The 23,910-nt window shown below is 37.0% G+C and overlaps 4 protein-coding genes across 7 annotated transcripts; 1 reads left to right on the plus strand and 3 right to left on the minus strand.

The window, feature by feature from the left end:
• Positions 1–756: 756 nt before the first annotated feature.
• On the minus strand, positions 757–11,500 carry LOC144213440 (uncharacterized). 2 transcript variants are annotated; one of them, XM_077741915.1, is made up of 5 exons: positions 11,374–11,500; positions 2,923–5,220; positions 2,432–2,575; positions 2,087–2,152; positions 757–1,007 (listed from the first exon to the last, which is right to left on the minus strand). In XM_077741915.1, the coding sequence occupies exons 2-5, from the start codon at positions 5,201–5,203 to the stop codon at positions 889–891; spliced, it is 2,610 nt and encodes an 869-aa protein (XP_077598041.1). In that variant the 5' UTR covers positions 5,204–5,220; positions 11,374–11,500; the 3' UTR covers positions 757–888. The 2 variants fall into 2 exon arrangements, with proteins under 2 accessions (XP_077598041.1, XP_077598033.1); XM_077741907.1 differs by lacking the exon at positions 11,374–11,500 and adding an exon at positions 5,824–6,168.
• vsnl1a (visinin-like 1a) lies at positions 6,036–15,681 on the plus strand. Of its 3 annotated transcripts, XM_077741945.1 has the most exons (6): positions 6,036–6,198; positions 6,277–6,326; positions 6,714–6,790; positions 9,109–9,275; positions 14,368–14,583; positions 15,273–15,681. In XM_077741945.1, the coding sequence occupies exons 4-6, from the start codon at positions 9,114–9,116 to the stop codon at positions 15,468–15,470; spliced, it is 576 nt and encodes a 191-aa protein (XP_077598071.1). In that variant the 5' UTR covers positions 6,036–6,198; positions 6,277–6,326; positions 6,714–6,790; positions 9,109–9,113; the 3' UTR covers positions 15,471–15,681. The 3 variants fall into 3 exon arrangements, with proteins under 3 accessions (XP_077598071.1, XP_077598063.1, XP_077598054.1); XM_077741937.1 differs by lacking the exon at positions 6,714–6,790 and having other exon boundaries at positions 6,038–6,198; XM_077741928.1 differs by lacking the exons at positions 6,036–6,198; positions 6,714–6,790 and having other exon boundaries at positions 6,220–6,326.
• A 2,394-nt stretch (positions 15,682–18,075) lies between these two features.
• Positions 18,076–19,659, minus strand: sf3b6 (splicing factor 3b, subunit 6). The gene is made up of 4 exons (XM_077741957.1): positions 19,501–19,659; positions 19,132–19,250; positions 18,642–18,780; positions 18,076–18,475 (listed from the first exon to the last, which is right to left on the minus strand). Exons 1-4 carry the CDS (start codon positions 19,528–19,530, stop codon positions 18,386–18,388), a joined length of 378 nt encoding a protein of 125 aa, XP_077598083.1. The 5' UTR covers positions 19,531–19,659; the 3' UTR covers positions 18,076–18,385.
• A 360-nt stretch (positions 19,660–20,019) lies between these two features.
• Positions 20,020–23,352, minus strand: pla2g7 (phospholipase A2, group VII (platelet-activating factor acetylhydrolase, plasma)). Its single transcript, XM_077710298.1, has 10 exons — positions 23,227–23,352; positions 23,000–23,150; positions 22,781–22,874; positions 22,648–22,716; positions 21,832–21,997; positions 21,582–21,695; positions 21,093–21,184; positions 20,639–20,809; positions 20,417–20,565; positions 20,020–20,334 (listed from the first exon to the last, which is right to left on the minus strand). Exons 1-10 carry the CDS (start codon positions 23,320–23,322, stop codon positions 20,240–20,242), a joined length of 1,197 nt encoding a protein of 398 aa, XP_077566424.1. The 5' UTR covers positions 23,323–23,352; the 3' UTR covers positions 20,020–20,239.
• Between the last annotated feature and the right edge of the window lie 558 nt (positions 23,353–23,910).

Genomic DNA, 23,910 nt, shown 5'->3' on the forward strand with positions numbered 1-23,910 from the left:
CATTTGTAAGCATCCATTCAGTGTACTGTGTATAAATGTCCTTATCTATGGTCTTTTTTGTTTGTTAAATCAGATGATAATGTTCTGCAATGCAAGCGCCATGAATATTCTGGGTTGTATTTTTAGTCTCCAAGTGGGTCATACACTGTAACTGCATCTGTGGCCTGTGATTGGTATTGATCTACACAGGGCATCAAATGCCGGACTGGTTGAGTGAACATCCAGTACAATGCTGAAATGAATGTTTCAGTTCATCGTTAACTTGCACAAATACCGACTGCAGGCATGATAAAAGAAAACAATTATACCAACACACAAAGCTGCTTGTTTTCCAGACAAGAAACCAAGATTAAAGGTCCCGTAAGGTCCTGGGTTACAAAGCAGGTCAGCCCACCTGTGTGGAGTTTGCATGTTCTCCCCCTGAGCCTGTGTGGGTTTTCTCCGGGTACTCTGGTTTCCTCACACATTCCAAAAACATGCATTGTAGGCTCTTTTGCATGGTGTTCTAAGATGAAGCAAATTCTTAGGAATTGTTCCTTAATTAAATATGTGTGACCAGAAAAAGTTGCACATATTGTATAAAATGTTTTGGATTCAATGAACAATAAATTAAACATTTTATTTCAATATTAACTCACGTATTAGTTAGTGTGAATATTTCATGAGTCCAACCAGACAGGCATTTGGAAACCATAACAGGTCAATAGAAGTATTGCAGAAATATAAATACAATATCAGGAATAATGTCTGAAACAACTGGCAAGCAGTAGTGTTGTGAGTGGAAAACAATGACACAACCTCACAATGAGCAATGAACTGTGACTCAGAAATAGTCCCTCTCTCCTCTAACCATTCAAGAACTCTTCTGTCTTCCTTCTTTTTTGGGGTTCATTTGTACGGGTGAAAAGGATGCAAAGGTTTGGGCTTGGCTCTCTTGGACAGGCCGAGACGGATAGGCCGTCTGCATGTCTTTAGGGGCTCCAGTCTCCTAGGCTCCCATGTGGGTACTGTATACAGAAACACAAGGTAACCTGATTTATCGGCCCTTCAATATCATATTTGTTTAATTAGATGTACCAAAAATGAGCCTAAGCTACATCAATATTTGTACATTCATTATGTCTGTTCTCCTTCTGTCAGAATAGTGTTTTTGTTTGTTTGAAGCTTAAATGCTGTTGTGGGAGGGCTTTGTTATGGATATTTTGGGGACAATTCCAACAGTGCTATTTACCTCATCAGCAGGTGTTATGAAACAAAAAAAAAACATTGCAAAGAAGAAAATAAATGTGAAACAAGCAGAGATAGAATTCAATGGAAAGGATTCCAACAGGAGAAATATGAGTTAGTGACAATAGTTGAGACACACATTGACTTTATGGTGCAACAAGTCAGAATACGAATTTGTAATGGGACATAGGATGAAGTAGTAAGTCCTCAAAAAACATGATTCTGGACAGATTCTACCATACAGGTCTTAACCAGATACAGAATCACCATCACACAGAGCAAGTGATGAGTCTGACACAAAATTATTAGCGTTTGCTCCATTTTGTGCCTGATATACCTGAAACTCAATACCAAATAATATACATGAACTCACCTTAAAGCCTGGCTCATGGATGAACAGCATAGTAATCACAACACTGCCCAGACCTGTAGTATTTGTGTATGTCTAACCGTTTCTACACTGTTTTCCAATCTTTTGTCCTGTTTTTTTCTTTCTTTCTCCCTACTATTGCCTTATTGATTTTGACTTGTGTCTTTTGTCCAAGGGACAAAAGAAGATGGAAATTAGCCTTTGTCTATAATCTCACATATTTACATGGATATGTTAATCAACATGTATTGTCCCTTTATTAAATAAATCAAACGTAAACTCAAGCAGTCAGTTTGTTGCTAAAAATTGCTAAAATAAAACATGATTTAATGTGTGGTAAATCAATTAGCTCAAGATAAAAATGTAACAAATTATTTCAGAACACACTTCAACATTTGTTGAATGGACTCAATGTTTAAAGGGGAAACCCATCAGTCTGATAGTAATAATTATCAGCAGTTTGAATTAAGATTGTGATCATTGACTCACCATGGCTTTGTTGATACATGAAAGACGGCGACCACGATGTCCTTTTCATTTCTGTCTCCTGGGGCTCTGGAAGGGACATTATTGAGATTGAGACAGAAGTAGGGATGAGTGATTAATCCTATTTTATTTGTTATCTGTTTATCGTCACACAATGTGGCTTTATTCATACCACTGTTATCGTTTCCCTGCAGGTTACTGAGGAAGGGAAATGAACCTCCTGCTGCTCAAAGTGGGTTATAGAAAATGTTTTATTTTCTAAAATTCCTCTTATAAAAGATTTTTGAAACAAGTGAGCTTGAGTCTATTTAGAAGTCATTGATGTTGAGAATTTAAATGAAAACTAACCTTTGTCTTTCTCAGCAAAAAGACTTGAAGCTTCTGTGGACATGTCAGAGATAATGGGCACTTGCTGTTCATCTCCATGGCTGGTTATATGACAATCCTCTGGTTCTGTTGGGCACATATCAATGCTGCCCTCTCGCTCTGGATCTAAATAAAATGATACACAAAACCAAAATTGTAAAAATATTGTCTTAAAATAGTTTTGGAATGGATGGCAATTAGTGATAAGCATTTGGTGCTTTATTAAGATTTTTTTTCCCCTCAAACACTTAAAACTATCAGCTCAGTTGAGGACAATCCATCTGCATTTCATGTCAAATTGATCATTATGCAACGTATGAAACAATAGCGGTTTCTTTAAAACAGTGACCAGTTAATTGGAGTAGTGAAGGAGTTATTATTATAACGTCATTGTTTGATTAACTGACTCAAGGGTACAGTTCATAATAGTCTCCGGCCACTGAGTATGCAAAGCTTAAATGAAATGCAGTTACCTAAAGTTGGGTCTCTGTGGAGAGTCTGTTCTTCACTGCTTAGGTGACTTTTGCTCTTAGAGACTTCATCATTAAGCACATCACCACACTGCTCAGTAGGCAGCCCATTTCCACATGCAATTTCGTTTTTGCAGATATCAAAGTATACATTTAGTTCTTTTAACACCAAGTCAAATTCTTTTTTCATCTTGAACTCAAAGCATTGGATTTCCTCAGGGAGCGGCATGTTGTTGCCTGTAGCATTATTAGAAAGCTCCAAAGCAGTGTCTTCCCCTGGTGCAGCTTTGTTACAATTGATATTAGTCTTAAGAGCTTCATTGGCCATGTCCTCGATGTGACACTCAACTTGAACCCCATTGTCATGGATTTGTTCCTCCTTCATTACTTTTGACTTGTCCTTATGCCCATCCTCTGCTTTGAGCATGAAATGTTCCTTTTGTAGGAATTGTATTTGCTGCATTGTCAAACTGGTGTGAATATGTTGGTTCCTTTGGTTATCATAATCACCATAGTCTGCTGGCAATTGGATTTTGCGGAAGTTGTCAAAGTGTGTGTATGTAGCAAAGGCAGATGGAACTGGAGAGAATATGTCCTTACTGTTTTGACCCATGGCACAATGTGGCTCTTGTGAGGTTCTGGGGATTAATACATGTGTACCAGGCACAACTGCATCACACAATGGAGGAAAGGATACAGCCGAAACATCTTTGCTCTCGAGTATTTCATCTGTTAGTTGGTATTCAATGGAGCAGCAGGGTTTGTATTCCGCTTCAACTTCTGGTGTCAGTTTGGTGACCTCACTAAAGCCTTCATTAAGTGGAAGTTCAGTCTTGTCCTGGTTTGTTGTTGCATTTTTTTCTTGCAGAACCATCTCATCTGATATGATTTCTTTGATATCATTTTGCTCATTGTTCATGTTGGTTCCAAGCAATGTATTTTCAACTTGCTGGGCTTTAAAGTGGTCACAACTGACAGACAAAGGGTTACACTGCTCCTTCAAATGATGTCCAAAAGTACCAAAGTTATGCTGTCTTCTATTGTCAGCTGGGAGAGGTTTTGTAGTCTTATGTGTTATATTGCTTTGACTAAATGTCAGACTAAAGGTGCCTTCATCGCCTGGAGTGTTGTGCTTCCCAAAGGAGGGAATAGAACACTCACTCAATACCTCGTTTTCGTCTTCATATTCTTCTGGTCTGCTTTGGTGAAGAGAGTGAACTGTCGGATGCAAAGCTGGCTGTAGAGGTCTGACATCAAATGTGGGAGGAAGAGGTATTTCCAGCTCGGATACTATGACTGATGGAGGTAATGCTTCAACTGCAGCGATTTTTAAGTTACAGCAATTCCTTTCAGCATCCCTGACAGTTTGACTAACCACTGCATGCTCAATTACTCTACAAGGGACTGCATTATTATCTCTTTTAGCAGTCTCTATGGTGATCATTGCAGATATGTGATTTTCTGACATGTGATCAATTCCTTCGTTCTGTGTTTTGGTCTCTATATCACTATGGTCTCCTCTTGCCCACTCGAAGTCATTAGGGTTGCCTGTCTCAGTGACACTGTAAATGGAAGCTGTAGTGTGGTAGGGGATAATGGATGCCTCTTTGAATTCAATGTTAGAAATGTCCTTGGTGCCTTCATCGTTAGCTTGCTTGTCTTTTCCCCACTCGCCCACAGCAGGACTATCAGACACATCCACATTGCTTTTATCCTCTACCAAGATCTTAGGAATGTTCTCATTAGGTGGAGGGAAAAATAATTGAAACTCCTTAATATGAATGTGACAAGATGTCTCTCCTTTGACCTCGTTAACTTCCCTCTGGTAGAAAGTACCAGTGAAACCCTTTCCACACTCAGTACGGGTACTTTCATAAAAAGCAGAAGATTGACAACGAGTATACAAAACTGGCCCAAGTTGGTTAGAGTCAAAAGAAAAATCTGACTGACTTCTGACTTTCACGTCATTAGAAATTTCATTTTCAAAATGCAAGTTGTAATCAATGGGAGGTTTATTTTTAAGAGGAAGTTCACTGAGATGACACTCATCACATTTTCTTTTTTCTTTGTTGTTTCCATTTAAACCGGTACATACGGGATCTGCATCCCTAGGTGAGGTCAAAGAAGGGGAGCCAAATATATGTGATGTCAACACTTCTGATAGGTCATATGTGCCTGTATTGTTGTTAGTCAGTGGATAATCTATCCAAGGTCTTTTTAGGGAGGGATGGGGACTTTTACTGTCTGTTTTAATCCTCACACTTCCTTGCTCAACACTATCCATTTTCACTCCAGTGAAACCTGAAAAAGAAATTACATGTAGTTTTATATAAGATTCAAATTTTTATTTTTTAATGTATATACTCATTTAGTCATATATATTTATTTTCATAATGATTTATGATTACGATTCACATGGATGTATTGAACTATTTCGGTTTTGCATGTACAGTTAGTTCACTATGGTAATCTTTATTTATTAAACACTACATCGTTTGTTTGAAGACAATATAAAAACATACATTACGTTATATTATTAACCATACAGAATTTGCTTTCTTTAATATTTTTTTTACTTATTATTATGCAGATCTCCTTTACACTCCATGCATGTTTTGCTTTGTGACACTGTACTTTTCTTCTTCCTTTTTGCTGCCCTTAGTGCGCTTAAACTACTGCAAAGTTGTTTGAAAACTATGCTATACTAGTTAACAAATATAATGTATAAAATAGATCCCTTTTACAAACCGTGCCTAGCCAGGTAGCACGATGTTTGTCTTTAGCAACACATTCTTCAAATCGAAGTACTTTTAAAGCACTAAACTTCTTCATTCATTTACACACTAAGTCACTTCATTTACAGTCCATTTACAGTTCATTTACAGTAATTGTTGAGGAACTCACCTTTTTAGATAGAATCTACACGTTTTTCCAAAAAAAACACCTACTTCGGATGGTACCAAACTGGTAAAGACGAAGATGACGTCAGTGTAGAACCAAAATTGCAAGAAGGCAGCGTTGTGGCCGAGGCTTTGTGTACTTTGCTAATTAATTATGCACCGTGGATTTTTTCACGCTTTTTTGGGGGGCTATTTTATGCCATTTTTTATGTCACGTGCAGATCGGGAAAACACGCGCACACGCATAGAAGAGATAAACGCATCTCCCCCTCTCCCTCTGTGTCTCATGCTCAGTGCATCACGACAGTGTGCGTTTTGCAGCAGCATCCTACGCACCTGCACCATTCACTCACTAAGAGATTAAATACTAATACACACAGTAAGAAAACATTGAAAAGAACAAAAGTGAACCTGGTGGTTCGACTAAGGACGCTTCTTTTTTTTATTGTCTTTGCAGTTTTGGATCGCTCCAAACAGTAGATCGGACTTCTCTATTTGACTCTTCAGGTAGGTGGTGTTATCCTTGCCTTTATTAGTGTATTTATTTATGCATTATTATTTATGCATATTTTATTTATGCATTAACCCTTTTTTAAATGTGCAATGTATTCTAATGCGTCATGATCTGTGCTTCCATTAAATTACAGTGGATGATTTGCCAACCTTGATTTAAAATGTTAATGTATGAGTTGCGGTCTTCAAATTCAGATATGAATGATGGCGTTTTGTCACAAGGCATTGTTCTGACTTAAAAATAATTATTAAAAGTGAAAAGGCATCTGACTTTGTTGCAGACATCTGCTCTTAACATCAGAAATCATTTTAATTCATTGCAACTGTAATCAAGTGTAAGTTTAAAGTCCGTGTGCCTGCGGACCTATGTGTGCGTTACAGAGAGAGAGGAAGATGGAGATGTAGTGTTTTCCATAACCTACATCATCCCATCTGCTACTTTTTGCCAACCAGTGCAGGTTTGACCACACCTCCTAATCTGCTTTCATAATGATCCCACCCTTGCTTATCAAGCAAAATGACAACTCACACACACCCACACATACATGCATGTATATTTTTCAGTTTTGCACCACCAACTTGAAATGTTCGAGCTTATTTTCCTCTTGAAGTCAGGGCTCAGTCTCACTCAAGGTCATCCCCTGTTAGCGAATAATGGTAAGGGAGACTGTGTTATGTAATAGCTTGTCCAATCTCCTAGGCAGTCTGCAGCATCTTCTTCACAAGGTGTGTCAGAGCAAGCTTTTAGCAAATGTATCTACATGCACTTGAACGTGCATTTTGGCTTTCTCTCTTCTTTTGGCAAGAAAAAAAAGAAGAAAAATACCTCATTTATTCCAGAGTCATCCTTATGTAGTAATTCGCTTATATGCATTACTCACCAACTAGGACAATGGCCCTCAATTTTGTGACTAATATAAACATAGGATGTTTATGAACCCCCTATACCCATTTTTGGATAGTGGAAATTTTTATTGGATATGGTGCGACTTTACCGTTAAAGAGCTATTGCGGTGTTTGCTTCTGTCAATGAGCCAAAAGTTGTGACAGGACAACTTGTGGCTGCATCACCATGACAACACGCCTGCTCACTATTCTCTCGGCATTCAGTAATTCCTGGTCAAGATGAAAATCACTGTTCTGCAGCAACCTCTTGAAAAATTCGACCTTAACAGTGGATTTTCTTCTCAAACTGACTCACATAAATATCTAAATGGGTTTGAAGAAAGACCTGTGGAGATGTCATTAAAACCTCTGACCTGAGACATACATTTTTTCCACCATTTTTGTTGGTGCTTTTTTTATAATACTCGAGCAGCAGGTGCTGCTATTTCCTATTCTCTTATTTTATTATTTACTCTCGTTGAATTTCAAAGATCGTTTATATTGTAAATTCCCAGGATATCTTTTGTTTAACATTTAAGCACTTCACCTACACCTGGCATGATGATTGTATTTTTTAGTAAAGTTGAACAGTTTAAATATTGACAGTGCATGTTGTTTAATCTATGACATTGATAAAAGACAACAGAAATGTCAATATCCAAGAGTTAGGCTTGATTTAAGTTGTATATCCCACATTAATTACACTTACCTGTTTCCCATTTTGGTCATGTGATATATTGCATAGAACTGGTAATAATGACAACAAAAGTTTTTGTGATATGATTTATTTATTTTACTTAAGTGACATCATAATTTATCCAGGATTAGCTGAATCATTCATATGCTATCCATTGGCTGATGACTACTTTGTAAGCAACAGAATTACTATGCATTCATGAGAACATTATTGCAGATCTGTGGTTTTAAGCAACAGGAATTGATTGCATTGTCACACAATAACCGCTCAAATGAACCATGCAATAGCTTGATTTCATTTGCTAGGTTATTTTGTTTGTACAAAACTGTTGTCCTGAAATTCATGAGGTAAATTATTTTCCATTCTTATTTCATCAAGAAAATATTATTCATTTGTGAGTGTTTTTATCCAATCAGTTTTTCTGTGAAACCGTATGAAAGAATAGCCTTGATTTGCTTAAATGCAGTGGATTAAATAACATCTCAATATTCAGTTGTCTTGTTGTGGTGATATTCATCAATTGTAGTAATAGTCAATATTCTTGTTAATCAGGTCATCAGAATTTGCAGACTTAATTCCCCCTGATGGTGTTACGATTGTGAGTGCAAATGGTCGTCTGTCTCTCTGTGTGCCCTATGCTTGACTGGCGACCAGTCTACGGTGTACTCTTGCTTTCACCCAAAGTCAGCTGGGGTCGCTCAAAGTTCCAGGGTCTGAATACAGATTGGTCCACATGTGTGGAGTTTAAATGTTGCGTGGGTTTTCTCCAGGTACTCATGTTTCCTCAAACATTCCAAAAAACATGTACAGTAGGCTGATTGGACAGTTTAAATTGCCCCAAGGTATGAATGATTGTGATTCAGTCAGCTGGGATAGGCTCTAGCACACCCTGCGACCCTAAGTGGTTCAGAAAATGAATTAAAGAATGTATGAGAGTTCTAGATGAGGAGATTTTAATGGCTCTAAATATGAAAAATCTAATATAACCAGGGCAATCAGTTGTTCAAAGGAGGCGAGAAAAGGTGCATGTTTTACATCAGACCTCATCAGTAAGGGCAAATACAGCCCGAGACCTCTGGTCTCACATAAAACTTTGCCGTCTCACATTAAAATATCTCAGTTTTAACGACTGCTGAATTAAATACATGTTGGTTTTTGTAAAGAAATGTGTGCTTTATCGATTTTCTTGTGCAGGCAAAATGGGGAAACAGAACAGCAAGCTGACCCCTGAGGTGATGGAAGATCTAGTGAAGAACACAGAATTCAATGAACATGAGCTAAAGCAATGGTACAAGGGTTTCCTGAAAGACTGTCCGACTGGACGCCTTAACCTTGATGAGTTCCAGCAACTCTATGTGAAGGTCAGTCCCACATATTGACCTCAGTCACACATACAATGGGCTTTTAAATTTTAATTTCAGATAGATCATTCAACTACATAACTGTCTTAACTATCAAAAATACATTAGCAATGAAAGTCTAAAACATAATAATAATCTGCATATGTATGAGTACTTAGGTAGGTAAAGGGTGACCATTTTTTTAACAATCCAAGAAACATATTTTGTTAAGAATGAATGAAACCATTAAAACTTGCCATTTAAGAAATGATGGTAGAGTTTAATTTGTTTAAAATTACATCCTGCAGAGGTAGTTCCCCTGTACAAATGCATAGTTAAAATCTGCTGTGATTACTAATAGACTACTTCAAATTTCAGTGAATTTATCTTGCAGTAACTCATTTTTATGGAATGCAAAATAGAAATAAAAATAAATATTCACCACAGTATCGGACACCATTATACTGCATGAGAAATGGACATTATAGTTAGAATTATGCATAGAGAACCCAATTTTATTTATTTATTTTTAATTGCACGATTACCAATTTGTTAAGATTCAGATGGCAGCCTGCATCAGGAGTAGTGTAAGAATAAGCATTAATCTTTTATCACCGGTGCCAGGAAATGCCAGAGGGTGCTGCCGTTACATAAGACCCTCCTGCACGGGCACTGAGGTCACAAGAGCACTTCCTCTAAATGCCAAATGTGCTCATGCATCAACTGACAACTAGAAACTAGCAAAGAATGAAACATTTTTTTCCCCCCTGTCGAAATGTTGAAACGAAAACCTCACAAAAACATGTTTGGATGTTTTCCCAGTGATGCATTTTTTAATGGAACAACACAAAAAAATAACCTTTATAGGAAATCAGCCATTAAGGATGCAGGAAAAAGCATAGAGGGTAAATATTTACCAACCCATAACCCTTAAAAAAAGAGGAATAAGCCCTTACAATGTAAAAAAGCTGCAGGAATAATTGGAAAGAGTCCTGTAGGTTGGAAGGAAAATCCCATTATTGATGCATTCTATTGTGTTTCTAGGCAACAGAGAATCTATGATAGGGCTTTATTTAAATCCAGTCAGATGATAAGTGGAAAAACGGTCTGCTGTGACCTCACATTACCAGGACAGATTGTTCCTGTGAAGAGTTACTGCTTGTGTTTGTGTGTGTACATGTGTAATGGGGGAGGCTAGCGGTATACTGCATAAGTATTTGGTGGGAGCAGTGTCGCTGGAAACCAAAGGTTTAGTCAGGAATAGTATGCAACTGTCTGTGCATTATTTATCAGTGATTAGCATTGATGGAGTTATGCAACTCAATGATAAGAGATTTTTTGTTTGACAATCTGGACTGTATGTGTGAGTCCGTGTTCTGTGTATGCATGCCTGTGTGAGAGTGACAGACTCACACCTGAGTACTCAGATGTTATTTTTCATTTGTGCATGTTTTGCTCGATGCAAAATCACTCCCTAATCGCCATCGTGCTTCTAACTACGCTGTTAAGAAACAGTATAATTATGATAACTAAGTATTGGTTGGGTTCCCTCTAGTAGAGGGAATCATCATTTAGGAAATGTTAAAGCAAGGGATGGATATAAAATAATGTCGTATTCCTGTTTCTGAATTGGTATTGCTTTTTCAAGAATGACTTCAAATCTAATATATTGCTGACTTTTATGAGATGAAAAAGAAATGCATAGTCAAAATAAGTACTACACAAGGAAACATAGATGCCAAGTATGGTGTTAATGGGCAAGGGAAGTGGTCTTGGAAAATAACCAAAGGATTTCGACCGTATTTAATTCAAAAACAAATTTTAGTCAGATTCAATGGAAGCGAAAACTCTTGGATTTTTAAAAATTCTCTGAGTTATGCAGTGGTATTATTGACGCCAGTCCAGCCAACATGGATGGGTGGCTAGATGTGAAGATTCATACAGTGAGGTGTGTATATGTCACAGTGTGTGAAATTTCACATCCTAGACATATCGACCAAACGTCCTTCGATGAAACACCCGGTCATGGTTATTCAGGCACAAAGACGATGACAGATTAAGCGAGAAAATGCTTGCATGATGATGATGATGATGAGCGTTTTTAAAAAAATGAACTCACCTCCCCCAAGCTGCTTGTGTATGGATGTTGCCAAGTAAACTGCGTCACATGAACTAGAGAGTAAACCCCAGGTTCACCTGCCAAGCATGGCAGCCAAGTGATGAGTCACACTCTGCTTGTTACCCTGCTTGGCCAACTGTCTGAATCTGATTCAGAATGAATGAGGTATTCAGTACTGATGATGCAAGAAACTGTAATGGTGTAAATATTGCATGCATTGTCAGGTTATGATGACAAGCTAAGCCAGGTCGTGAATCTGAAATGGGTATTCCTCTGAGTAAGTTACAGTGCAAACTGGTGCAAAATTACAGTTATAAAAAATAAATTAGCAGTTATGTTGGATCTGACTTGGGGTGGCCATAGTTTGGCACCTGTGCTCGACAGCCTGTATTTGTCATGTTGTATAACCTCCATTTATGGTACTTGTTTTTAAATTAATGCAAGTGATGTTGTCTGGTGCTGAAATGTTGAATAATTATGATAGTTAAGCCTCTAATAAGCATAAGTCAAAGCCGAGAACATTGAAGGTGTTGTAATAGTGCGCATGTATTACGGCTAATGACATGGTTTAACTAGTGTTTGTTGTAATGACTGCTTAAAAATGTTCATTGCAAATGTGAATATTTAAAAAATCATTATGTTTAGGAGATATTTACTCGTGAACAATGTAATGTAAACTTAACAGTACTTTTAAAACGCATGTGAGGATAATGCTTGTGAGGATAAGTGGTTCAGAAAAGGAATGAATCCATTTTGGAGAGTGTTTGTATTTGTCTGTTCTATAGTGTTTTTTTTTCAAGCCTTAGAAGCAGTGACAATATTATATTAACAGTGTGCTGGATGAGTTGCAGCCTCTGCCTTGCATGTCACTGAGGTTTTATGTAAGAGGGAAAACAGGCACTGTTCCTCTCACACGGATGGGCTCAAACGCATAGAATCACACCCAGTAAGTCCCACGGCAATGAAATAAACATATATTGTATTCCCACGCTCTCTTTACAAGCATCTGCACTAAAGAAAAGAAAGAAGAATGTAAACAAGCTAAAGAAGTAACGGTCAGTGAGTTCTTGCTGGATGCTTCAAAAGGGCTTGAATGGACCTGATATTGTTGGTAGAGTGATGCATGAGATTCGGGTATTATTTACACACAACTCTGGTAACACAAGACTGACAGAGAGTATAAAAAAATACTGATGGTTTGTTTGACTCTGATTCATTCTACAGAGTAGCAAAGACAAAGTACACACCTTTAGTAAGATTAAGATATGGATATCTTCTCCTTGTGGGTGGTTTTATGTTTACCATGTCAAACCTATTAGCTATTGATCATGTACTTATATAAGCTTACAAGTTTACAAGTTTCTGTATTACGTAACTCACGTCTGTACAGTGCACAGAAAACTTGGATAATGAGGAATCAGCATTCACTATTTTAGCTGTATATATCTATATCTATATATATCTATATATATATATATATATATATATATATATATATATATATATATATATATATATATATATATATATATATATATATATATATATATATATATATATATATATCATATTTCCCTTTCCGCTTTCTATTAATTTCCTTTTTGAACACAATTCATTTGTACAAGAAATGAAAAGGACAATCATTTCAAATTGACGATTGATGTCATAACTACTGTCGAAAATAATCCAGTTACATGCAATCTGCAACTCCCCAAACTGCAACAAAATGCGCATGCAATAACTAATTCGCCCTATTTGAAATCCTGACCCTTGCAAGCTCATCACTGGAAGCTTTTAAGCTGCAAGATGTCTGTCTAGCTTAGCTGTTATCTGAAGAGCAGCAAGCAAACACAAACTGTGGATCTGGGGGATGTTGCTAAAGGAGTTATTTTCAACCCAAAACTTGCTAAATCCTTTTCTCTCTTCTTGATGAGCTTCTTTGTGCTATACCACCAATGTGTGTGTGTTCTGTCATTGAGTGAATTATGCATCTGCTCCACTGGTGCATCCAGTATGCGTGAAATGACTTTCGTTGAAGTGCGACTCGTCAAGTGTCTCCGCCTTTCCCTTTGCCAGTCAAAGTGTTTGGATGAACACCAGTGCCATCTTGCAGCCTGATTAGAGAGACTTTAATGTTCTGCTTAACAACAGTGGGTGTATGTCTTCTGTGTGTGTGTTTGTGTGTGGGTTTAGACTAGCATAGCCCCATGCCAACCTCATACATAATCATTTACGTGAGTTCTTTTCACGCCAATTGTGCCTAACATTTAACTTGCAAACCCAACCACAACAATGAAGTAAAGGTATAGGGATAGGGATGAGTCTTAATGAATTTTAACATTTTTTGGTAACGTGAGAGACCCTTCAAAAGACTTCAACAAAAGAGCAGCTGTACATATACTGTTTTTTTTTATATCAACACCACACACCACATTGCATAATCGGCACTGACAATCATGAGTTTCCTGCCAAGTGTGAGTCGTGACTGACTCATAAGAGATGGAATTATAAGACGAATTAACTTTACATATTTAAAAAGAAGTTGATTTAATGATTCTTATCGTGTTACTATGAATGGCTTGTGAAATCATAATATAAAAACTCTGCAAATGACCTCCAAAGTCCTGATGCTGCCAAATAAACTCAAGAGACTTCACTAAAAAAGTTACCTAGGGTGCTATTGTGCAATATGCGTTCTCTGCAAACAATAAAGCAGTTGGTTAAGTTTGTCCGATCCCAGCAATTCAAGTCATAGATGTGAGCCCTGTCCATGGTGCTGACTGACTAGTAATACAATGATTTGTATTTCTATTTCCGATGTAATGCTGATGAATGAATGTTGTTTAATGTCGGCTTTTCTCAAATGAACGTAGTTTCCTATTCAAACAACAATAAATGAACAAACCAATGGTGATAAACACATGGCATTCATGTTATAGTAGCACTGTAACTGTAATTATGACATTCATTTCGTTTTCTCCTTTTTCTTTGTAGTTCTTCCCTTACGGTGATGCATCCAAGTTCGCCCAACATGCATTTAGAACCTTCGATAAGAATGGCGATGGCACCATCGACTTCAGAGAGTTTATCTGTGCATTGTCCATCACTTCGCGGGGTAGTTTTGAGCAGAAGCTCAACTGGGCCTTCAACATGTATGACCTGGATGGTGATGGCAAGATAACACGGGTGGAGATGCTGGAAATTATTGAGGTAGGTAGATGATTCCTCATAATCTAATCCACTATTTTTCAGTCTAATGGGATCCTCTTGTTTTCTGCCCTTAATGAATAAAATGCATCTGTTTTTTTTTATTGTTGTTATTATCAAGACGGGTTATGAAACTATAAAGTGACTACAAAATTGAGACGCAAATAAAGGAGAACGTGTGTATGAGTCACGTTAGCTTTCACACAATTCCTCCACCCCTGGGGCTTTTTTTTTTGTCTGGGAGGTCCAAAAAAAAAAAACAGGCAAGTGGGAAAACCGAGGTGCGAATCATCTGCACTGTCTGAGTTTTCATTGTACGTACTGTACTGCCTTCTAGAGGGCGTAGGTGTAACAGCTGTTGTCCTTGGTGCTGAAAATAGGGCATAAGAACTAACTGCTTTAAGAATTTATAAATAAAAATAATGCTTTTGCTCTTTTATTTGGCGAAATAATCTTTTTTCAACAATATTTGTTGTACTATTACTTCAAATTAGAATTGTATAATACTATGTTGGACCGGCGGGTAGTGGTGAACTCGTCGGGCTCACATTTGTTAGACTGAGGGTTCGAACCCGGGTCTGGACCCTTTTGTGTGGAGTTTGTATGTTCTACCTCAGGTTATGTACAAAAAAAATACGAACTAAATAGAATTACCCTAAACAATGTCTCCTTTTATGTTTACCATCTCACAGGCAATCTACAAAATGGTAGGCACTGTAATCATGATGAAAATGAACGAGGACGGGCTGACGCCCCAGCAGCGGGTAGACAAGATCTTCTCCAAGATGGATAAGAACAACGACGATCAGATCTCTCTGGATGAGTTCAAAGAAGCAGCCAAGGGTGACCCATCCATTGTATTACTCCTGCAGTGTGACCTCCAGAAATAAGGTGAAGGGCAAGTGGATCAATACCCCCCCACCCCCCGACAAGATGCCGCTGCCAACTACGGACTGCGCAGAAAGCATTTCATGTTCCATTCAGTTTGCAGCTATTTCCACTGAACAAGAGAAGAAAAAAAATTGCTTGGACTACCTTTCAATGGATCTCGCTTCTTGTGTTTGAAACACTTGTGTGCATGAGAATGTTATTTGCTTTAAATGAACAAACACAATGACAACCACACATACATTCCATGGACACACACAATAATATGCCACTGTATATTAACACCACGCACAAATAATATATGAAGATATATATAAGTATATATTTCAATTATTTAAAGATCAAATGCCAAAACGTGAAGTGTGCAATGTTTCCCCAAAATCCAGTTTCATTGTATTGACACTGGATTTGCCGCTATTCCGTATTTGTTGTTCCACTGAAGCTTGGTGTACGTGTTTACTAAAGTCGATCCAAAACCAAATTCCTATGGTAATGCATCTGCCGCTATCCGTCAAAATATTAGCTCTAGATAATAAATCAGAGGTTTGTCAGGAGTTTCTTCACAAACATGCTTGCACTGTCATATAAAACTGAGTTTTTTTATTATGTAAATGTAGTTTATTTGCATGCTTTTAGGTTCTGCCTTAAAACTCTTGTCATATTGCATCCTGCGATTGAAGACTAGAACGCCTTATAAAAAGATGATACCTGTGAGGGCAATATTTTTACAGGGAAAAGAACGGGAACCACATTATGGTGGGCCGCTGCTTGTTTGTGACTCTGACCCTCGACTGCTTTAACTGTGGGAGCATATGTCCCTGTAGATGTTGCTTAGAACACAAACTTGGACCTTAAAATTGCATGCTTTTGAGTTGAAATGAGATTTAAATGGATACATTCATTATAATTGAAAGGATGTGTTTTTTTTGGGGGGAGTTGACGTCAAATTTGAGGAGGAGTTGTCGAGTTAAAGCGATTCAAAGAAAGGTTTTTGAACAAGGGTGCATTCACACAGGAACACTTTAGGTCACATGTGTCAAAGTGGTGGCCCGAGGGCCAAATCTGGCCTGCCGCATCATTTTGTGTGGCCCGGGAAAGTAAATCATGAGTGCCGACTTCAAATTAAATGAAGAGTATAAATGTATATTACATTTCCTGATTTTCCCCCTTTTAAATCAGTAATTGTATTTTTTTAGTCAATTTTTTCTGTGTTTTTAGTTCAAAATTCATTTTGTAAAACCAAAAAATATATTAAAAAAGCTCAAATAAATTGTTTTAGATCTATAAAAAACGAATATTCAGGGATTTTAATCAATTTATAAAAAAAAAATCTAAATATTATATCTAAAATGGTCCGGCCCATGTGAAATCAAATCTGACCCTCTTTGCTTAAGTTTAGGCGTATCATACTCTGCTTCGGCACCCCTCAGCTTCGTCCTCATCCTTCCTCAAGCCCATACGACATTGAATTACGACAACTTCCCTATCTACTCTTCGTTTATTCCTGTTGTGCAAGGTGGTGGTTGTCAACTGATTAAAAAAGGAACAGTCGCGTTAATAATTTGAGACATTTGCATTGTGGAAGTCTTAGTGGTTAACGTCTCTTTACTCTGATGGTGGAATCACATTACACCTTCAAAAATATGCTCGGTGGGATAAGTGATGACTGTGATTGACTGCTAACCTACAAATTTATTAAACTACTAAAGGCTTATGATCGATCAATTGTTCACACTATTAGTAGTCTCACCTTCACCTTTAAGGGTTTACATATTGCATATGATTATAATGAATGGTCAATTGCAAATGAGGCTTGTATTCCAACTATTTTTTTTCCAATGATAACATGGGAATTATGCTAAGGGAAAAAGTCAGAAGAGGGCCACTCTTCAAGTGAAATGATACACCCATTGCCAAACTTGACCTATTTTATACTTTTTTACTACCCTGAAATCTCATTGTATGGATGCAAAGTATAGCCAGTGTCACAAAAGTCAGTGGAAATGTTGTGTGTCCTGAGTCCATCGCTATTTTACAATAATTAGGCCTACTTGACTATGTAATCTACACACCTAACGACCTGCTTATTGCGAAGATCAAGATACCAAATGTAGGCAAATGGCAACTGTGTACAAGGATTCTTTTGTAGCATGCATTGTGTTTCTGACAACATGGCTGCACTACACCCTGTGTTGTGATTTAATCTAATAAAAGGAACTCTGGGCTATTTCACCTCTCTTTCAAAAACATAAAGACATGTAGAGTGACAAGACAGGCAAGCCAGTTAAAAGTTAAAACGTGTGACTTTCCAGGTATGAAGCATACAAACTATATTTTCATCTAAATACAGGAAAGGGAAATTTAACAAGCCAACATATTTAAAAAAAAATTCTAAAAGGTAATACATAAACTGCATCATAATAGGAAAGAGCTTTCACCCCAATGGTTGGATCCATTCATAAGCTGAATTACCGTATTTTCCGCAATATAAGGCCTTATGTCAATGTCAGATGGGAAATTGAATGGAAAATTAATTTTGTGTGGGCACTCAGTAATATTTGCATTTTGTGAAATCAAAACAAATAAAGGAGAAAGGAGAAAAGGGCATTTATGGAAAGCACATTTATTTTACAGACGGCATACTCATTTTAGTCTGGGCTGTTTGCAGGTCAAAGAATAGCGTAAACAAGATGAAAATGTAATCATAAAATGTGAATACATGCAACACTAAGTCACATGAAACAATGTTATGCTTGCAAGCTATATTCAATCATAAGAACAGATCATTTTCATTAACAATCAAAGAAAATGGGAGAAAATGCACATTTTAAAAATACAGAAATAACTGCCGATAACAAAAGAAAAAGAAATGGGTACACAAAGGTAAAAGAACAAAAAAGTAGAAAAATATTCAAAGCTACTTTGGAGGGTCTGTGTTGATGCCATATTTCTCTTTTAGAAGCTTTAACTGTTCCTCTTTCTTTTTCGTGTCCATTTTCTGGAATGCCTGTAAAAAAACAAGACAAAAAAATTACCTACCACAAATACTAAACACACTTAATGTCAATTACAAGGTGTAAGAATGCAAAACAGCCAATATTAGGATTATTAATCTGAAAAACACAATGATTCTTGATCACCTAAATACATTAAAACAGAATGCTCGCACATACCCTGTTTGCGTTGTAGTAGAGCACCACCAGATAGCGGTTGCAGACGTTGAAGCCTGACAGATGATCGCATGCATTTTTGGCGTCAAATATATCTTCATAAACCACATAGGCAGTTCCTCTTGTTTCTGGTGTGTTGCCTCTGAAAAGACAAAGTGAACAAATAAGAAGCCTATCAGTATCCTTTAAAGAAAAGGCAGAGGAGGTCCAGGGCTAATAATAGTCGTTAGTATATGTCATATATACATGTATATTATGTATTGAATGTACAATTCTTGTTATATTATTATAATATTTGTATAGTGGCAAGGCAACAGCGGTTAAAGGGATTAATTGTGTTGGTGCTGGTATGTATGTGTGTGTGTTTTTATTACCAGTAGAGGGCGCAAGGCAAGATATATTGGTCGAATATGGTTGATAGTTGATACCAACACCAATTTGTGGTTTTAGGCGCGACTCTTAACTCTAATAAATACATATTTGCGTTACTTACGTTCTAATTTGACGTATGGGGCCGTATTTTCCAAAGATATCATACATTTCTTCTGCTGTGATTTTGTAGGGAAGGTTCCTGATGTAAAGGATTCTGTTGACTTCTGGAGGCAGTCGTATCTGCAAACAAAATAAAGACAGTTGAACAAAACATTTATAGACAATGACGTTTTTCTCGTTTTGAATTAAGCATGCCTAATCAGTGATGATCGTGAAGAAATTGCGTTTAGCGAGGTCATCAATGAATAGATTGCGTTGGTAGTGTTTTTACTAACCAGTGAGCCCACTAACCGCGTTCTAAGCAATCCTAATAAATGCGTTTAAGTGTTTTATTTACCCTAAATAATACAGAAAAAAAGAAAACACTTACATTCGCACGTTTGGCTGCTTGCATAGCCATGATGGATAGATGTTATTTACTTTTAAGGGAGAAAGGCCACCAGATAGATACAGAAGAACAGGACAGGAACAGACCATAAGAGCGTCGCTTTTTCGTGACGCAGTTCCGGGATTAGAATTGGGCTCGCATCAATCGCCTGCCTCCTACAGGACGGGGGGAAAAGTCCCATCAAATTGAATGGCTATAATGTTTGGTAAAATATGTCAGTAAAACAGTCCAATTTGTTTTTTTATCAAATCAATCTTCCATTCCAGCTCATTTTCTGAACCACTTTATCCTCACTTGGGTCGCGGGGGGTGCTGGAGCCTATCCCAGCTGACTTTGGGCCAGAGGCGTGGGACACCCTGAATTGGTGGACAGAGTGAGGATTGTATTTTTAATCAGAACTTAATCTCTTATTCTGTGCCTTTACTTTAGGAAATATAAAACTATTTTTCTTCTATTTTTTTGATGATGGGTCAACATAGAAGTTACAATAAAAACAAAACATTCCATGTTGTTATAGGACAAGCCTGATTTATTGCAAAGGGCATGGAAATAAACAAGTACATAAAATATGCCTAGATCTATATATTGCACTTTATATATATACAAAAACTACTATATTGACATTGATAAAACAATGAATGCATGTTTCATATTATACTCAAACATGTACAAGGCTATTTTAAAAGAAGCACTTGGAGAAACCCCGTTTCTTAGTTTCAGTTCACATGGCTGACAAAATGACATTGGTTCCTGGGATGAGGTTTTCATCATTCCCTTCAATCAGAGGGTCCCACTGATTAAAGTTGTTATCCAAACCTAAAAACAAAAAAAAAAAAGATAATTTTAAACATCATTTTCCATTTCAATACTGTGGTATGGTTTACGATGAGGTTTATACCAAGATGTCGTTGCAGAAATGCAAGCGATGCTTTGTTTGAGAGGTCGATGGCTACTTCTGGGTCAAGGTCACCCCTCAGATTCAGCAATTTTCCAATCGTGTCACCAGTCAGAAATGTGAAGTCTGGGAAAGACTGGTGCACGGTTGATCTAAAAGAGTCAAGTCAACAAAATTAATTGGGAGTGAAAATCCACACTAAATATTGATCAGTACTGTTTATACCTGATGGTAATCATTTTCCTCTCTATGTCGGACGAGTCCAACATTTTCATGCGTCTCATGTTCTCCGGCCATTGGAACTTCTCCGAGTTGATAAAGAAGATAGGTTGACTGACTTGTGGAAATGTTTCATCTTTTAATGGAAGCATCCATGGGTCAAATATGACAGCACACCTATGGCAAAAAATGAATATTCAAGCTTACTTCAATGGCTAGTCTAGTATGTACCTCCTTTAGGACTTTCTATTTGAGAATAACCTCCCCTTCTACCATGTTGGAGAGATCCATGATCTTGATCAGAAAGGGTACTGAAGCCTTTTTTTAAGATTATATGTTGGTTCGATCATTTTTAGATTGTAAACTTATATAGAAGGAAGTTTTATTTAAATTATCAATGTTTGTCATGAAATTGTGAGGATAGGCTATCTAAAGAAAGAATAGGAATATTTGCACTTACTTAAATTTCTTCTCTTTGGCTAGCACTTCTATCACAGTTGCTCCCCCAAAAGAATGGCCCATCACAGCTACTTTGTCTAGATCTATACAGTCCTGAATAGAGAAATACTATTAAAAAGATGTTCCATTGAATGTGTTAAAGCAACCATAAAACATGCTCTTGTAAAACTAAAGGCTATGGTATACAAGCCTGGAAAATTAAAAAATATATAGCAGTATTAAAGATGATATATACTTGAGTTTTATTTACTAAATTCAAATATCCATGGACCACATTCACAGTGTAGTGAATAATTCACCTTAAATAAATGGGAGATGAGATCTTGAAAGGGCAATAGTTGTAGGAAATATATTCTCTAAAATTATGACATTAACATTGTTGATTGATGATACTTTTAATCAATACTAAGTAATCATTTGATTTGTAAGCATTTCACCAAGCATTCTGAAACTACTATTGTAAACATATAAAACAAGAATATTGTGTTACCTTTAAAGTCTTCCAATCAAATTCTGTATGCAAAACATTTTGTACTGGCACCCCTGAGTTTATGTCTTCAAGTTTGTGAAGTGCAAGGATGCATTCTTCTGCCCTTTGTTGCACCTGTAAAAGCATGAAAGCAAATTCTGTCAAAAAAAAGACAATTTCTCAATTGAAATCATTTTTTTTTAAATGTAAAGACTACTTTGGACAAATACCAGTGGCTAGGCAAAACATAGTAAAACAATACGATTCATACTTGCTGGTTTCTGAGGGGGAATTCTTGCTCCCCTTGTTGCAATGGCCTGTAGTACATCCATTCCCTTACTAGGTCGTCTTTTAATGAATTTCTTGAGGAATTCTTGCTTGTTGTATCCAGTTCACTCTTCTGAAGAAAATGATATGTGGCTGATGCAGACAGGTCTCTACAAGAGTAAGAATGTATGTGTTTTGGATAAAGTGCGCTTTCATTCTAGTGCTGCTAAATTAAAGATTACTCGGAAATATGAAAGGTACTAACTGAAACTTAAAAATCCCACTTTCATGTTTCCACTTTTTTAGCGATAGACACATAAAACATAGGTTGAATCAATGGAACATTCTGTGTCTGTCTTTATTGAAGGCTTATATGTAATTTATTGTTAAGTGGGCTGTCATTCAACCTTTGTACTGTGCTTTCACAGTGTTGCAGAACATAAACTTATCTCTGCTGACTTTGGTCTAAAGCTGGTCAACTACAGGGCATATAAATACAAACAACCACTCAAGTTCATATTCACAGTAGTGGTGATATTAAAGGGATAGAAAACAATTAAATCCTGTACAGCCCAATGGAAATAACCTTGCTTAACAAAGGAAAATGATACAATTTCATTTTTCCGATGTCATAATGGAAAAATATATCCATAAGTAGGCAAACTGGCCAATGTCAGACATTTTTAAATGGCAATACTATTTTAGCCAATAATATGTATCTTAAATTACCCCACCTCCTCCCAATAATGTTCCCTATAGTATAGGGTTCACTAATCTAATGTGGCCAATGATAAGTCTACTTATTACACACATACAGTACCTGTGTTCCACAGAAGCTACGATGAATCCCTGAGATGCTAATTCTGTACATATTGCTGAATACAATGTCCTGTAAGGGGAGAAATAAAAAAAGATCAGACCAAAAAACAATAAATATGGTTACTTCTATGTACCTGAAGGCTCCTAATCCATGTGAGAAGATAACCAATGGATACTTTTTTGTTGAGTTAAACGGAGCATCCAAGTAGGCCGGAATTTTATAGGAACCTAAAATAATGAAACATTAGGATTTTAAAAACATTTGATAAATATATGTATATATAGTTTTTTTTAAATGACAAAAATCATAATGACAATTATATACACCCATATTTACAAGTGTGTGGAATTACCAAAGAGGCAGCTGAAGATTCTTTTACCAAAAGTCCTGTTGATTTTCATAAAGTCTGCCAGCCCATTAAAGTATTCACTGTTTGGGATCCAGTTTGGCATCTCTGCTTTGGTCATATTTTGGCAAGGATAGTAAAGGCGGAAAAAGCTGCCCTGTTGGAGACACAAATGCAGCCAATTATCACTCAAATTGATCATGCTTGTTCCACGTCCTCATCCTAAACTTTACCTGCACTGTGTGGTCCATCATAAAGTCGGTACATCCTGCAGAATTTGGGCCGTTGGGTTGAGGGATGCTATGGTTGTTACAGGATACGTTTCCCATCACTGAAAAATTACGGTATATACCTTCACTGATCTGTGGACAAAAAGTGTTGTGTCAAATCTAAATGGCAAAAAAAGGAAATTTAACTGGGCTATGGATCATGACAACCAGTAGCTATCATCACAGACTAGAATTTACCTAAACTCTGCTGAAATACAAAAAAATCCCCAAAAAGTAAATGCATTTGCTTATCCGTGATTTTATTCTGAAAATATTGCATTGATTCTCACAGTAGAACATGAACGAATTCATTTCGAAAGTAGAGGTGCGACTCTACATAATTAGGACCCTGGATGAGGCTGGAATATAAACTAAGGGAACTAAAATGTAATAACAATGTTAAACATTCAATAAATGTTTTTTCTGCTAAACCTGCGATTGTTCCTAAACTTAAACTTAGTTTTATAAGCTTGGTTGGAAGCTTTGTTTCCCAATAAACCATAACCCTATAAGATCTACTCTTAAACTTAGTTAGATAAGCTTTCAAAGAACAGAAAAAGCAACAAGATCGATCATTTTGAAACATTACTGCTTACCTGGGTAAGTGGATAATGCTCAGAGTCTAGCGTCGGGCAAAGTTTACGCAAT

Source organism: Stigmatopora nigra, chromosome 2, assembly GCF_051989575.1.
Source record: "Stigmatopora nigra isolate UIUO_SnigA chromosome 2, RoL_Snig_1.1, whole genome shotgun sequence".
NCBI lineage: Eukaryota > Metazoa > Chordata > Actinopteri > Syngnathiformes > Syngnathidae > Stigmatopora > Stigmatopora nigra.

What these genes read in the sequence shown, in the direction of transcription:
- LOC144213440 (XM_077741915.1), bottom strand. Translation starts at nt 5,203, where the DNA reads ATGGATAGTGTTGAGCAAGGAAGTGTGAGGATTAAAACAGACAGTAAA. An exon ending in CCACAGAGACCCAACTTTAG is followed by an intron (nt 2,576 to 2,922) that starts GTAACTGCATTT and finishes CATTTTATTTAG; the next exon opens with ATCCAGAGCGAGAGGGCAGC. An exon ending in TTTTGCTGAGAAAGACAAAG is followed by an intron (nt 2,153 to 2,431) that starts GTTAGTTTTCAT and finishes TGTCCCTTCCAG; the next exon opens with AGCCCCAGGAGACAGAAATG.
- vsnl1a (XM_077741945.1), top strand. Translation starts at nt 9,114, where the DNA reads ATGGGGAAACAGAACAGCAAGCTGACCCCTGAGGTGATGGAAGATCTA. An exon ending in TCCAGCAACTCTATGTGAAG is followed by an intron (nt 9,276 to 14,367) that starts GTCAGTCCCACA and finishes TTTTCTTTGTAG; the next exon opens with TTCTTCCCTTACGGTGATGC. An exon ending in AGATGCTGGAAATTATTGAG is followed by an intron (nt 14,584 to 15,272) that starts GTAGGTAGATGA and finishes ACCATCTCACAG; the next exon opens with GCAATCTACAAAATGGTAGG.
- sf3b6 (XM_077741957.1), bottom strand. Translation starts at nt 19,530, where the DNA reads ATGGCTATGCAAGCAGCCAAACGTGCGAAT. An exon ending in CCCATACGTCAAATTAGAAC is followed by an intron (nt 18,781 to 19,131) that starts GTAAGTAACGCA and finishes TTGTCTTTTCAG; the next exon opens with AGGCAACACACCAGAAACAA. An exon ending in TCTACTACAACGCAAACAGG is followed by an intron (nt 18,476 to 18,641) that starts GTATGTGCGAGC and finishes GTTTTTTTACAG; the next exon opens with GCATTCCAGAAAATGGACAC.
- pla2g7 (XM_077710298.1), bottom strand. Translation starts at nt 23,322, where the DNA reads ATGGGAAACGTATCCTGTAACAACCATAGCATCCCTCAACCCAACGGC. An exon ending in CATGGATTAGGAGCCTTCAG is followed by an intron (nt 22,717 to 22,780) that starts GTACATAGAAGT and finishes CTCCCCTTACAG; the next exon opens with GACATTGTATTCAGCAATAT. An exon ending in TCCCCCTCAGAAACCAGCAA is followed by an intron (nt 21,696 to 21,831) that starts GTATGAATCGTA and finishes ATGCTTTTACAG; the next exon opens with GTGCAACAAAGGGCAGAAGA.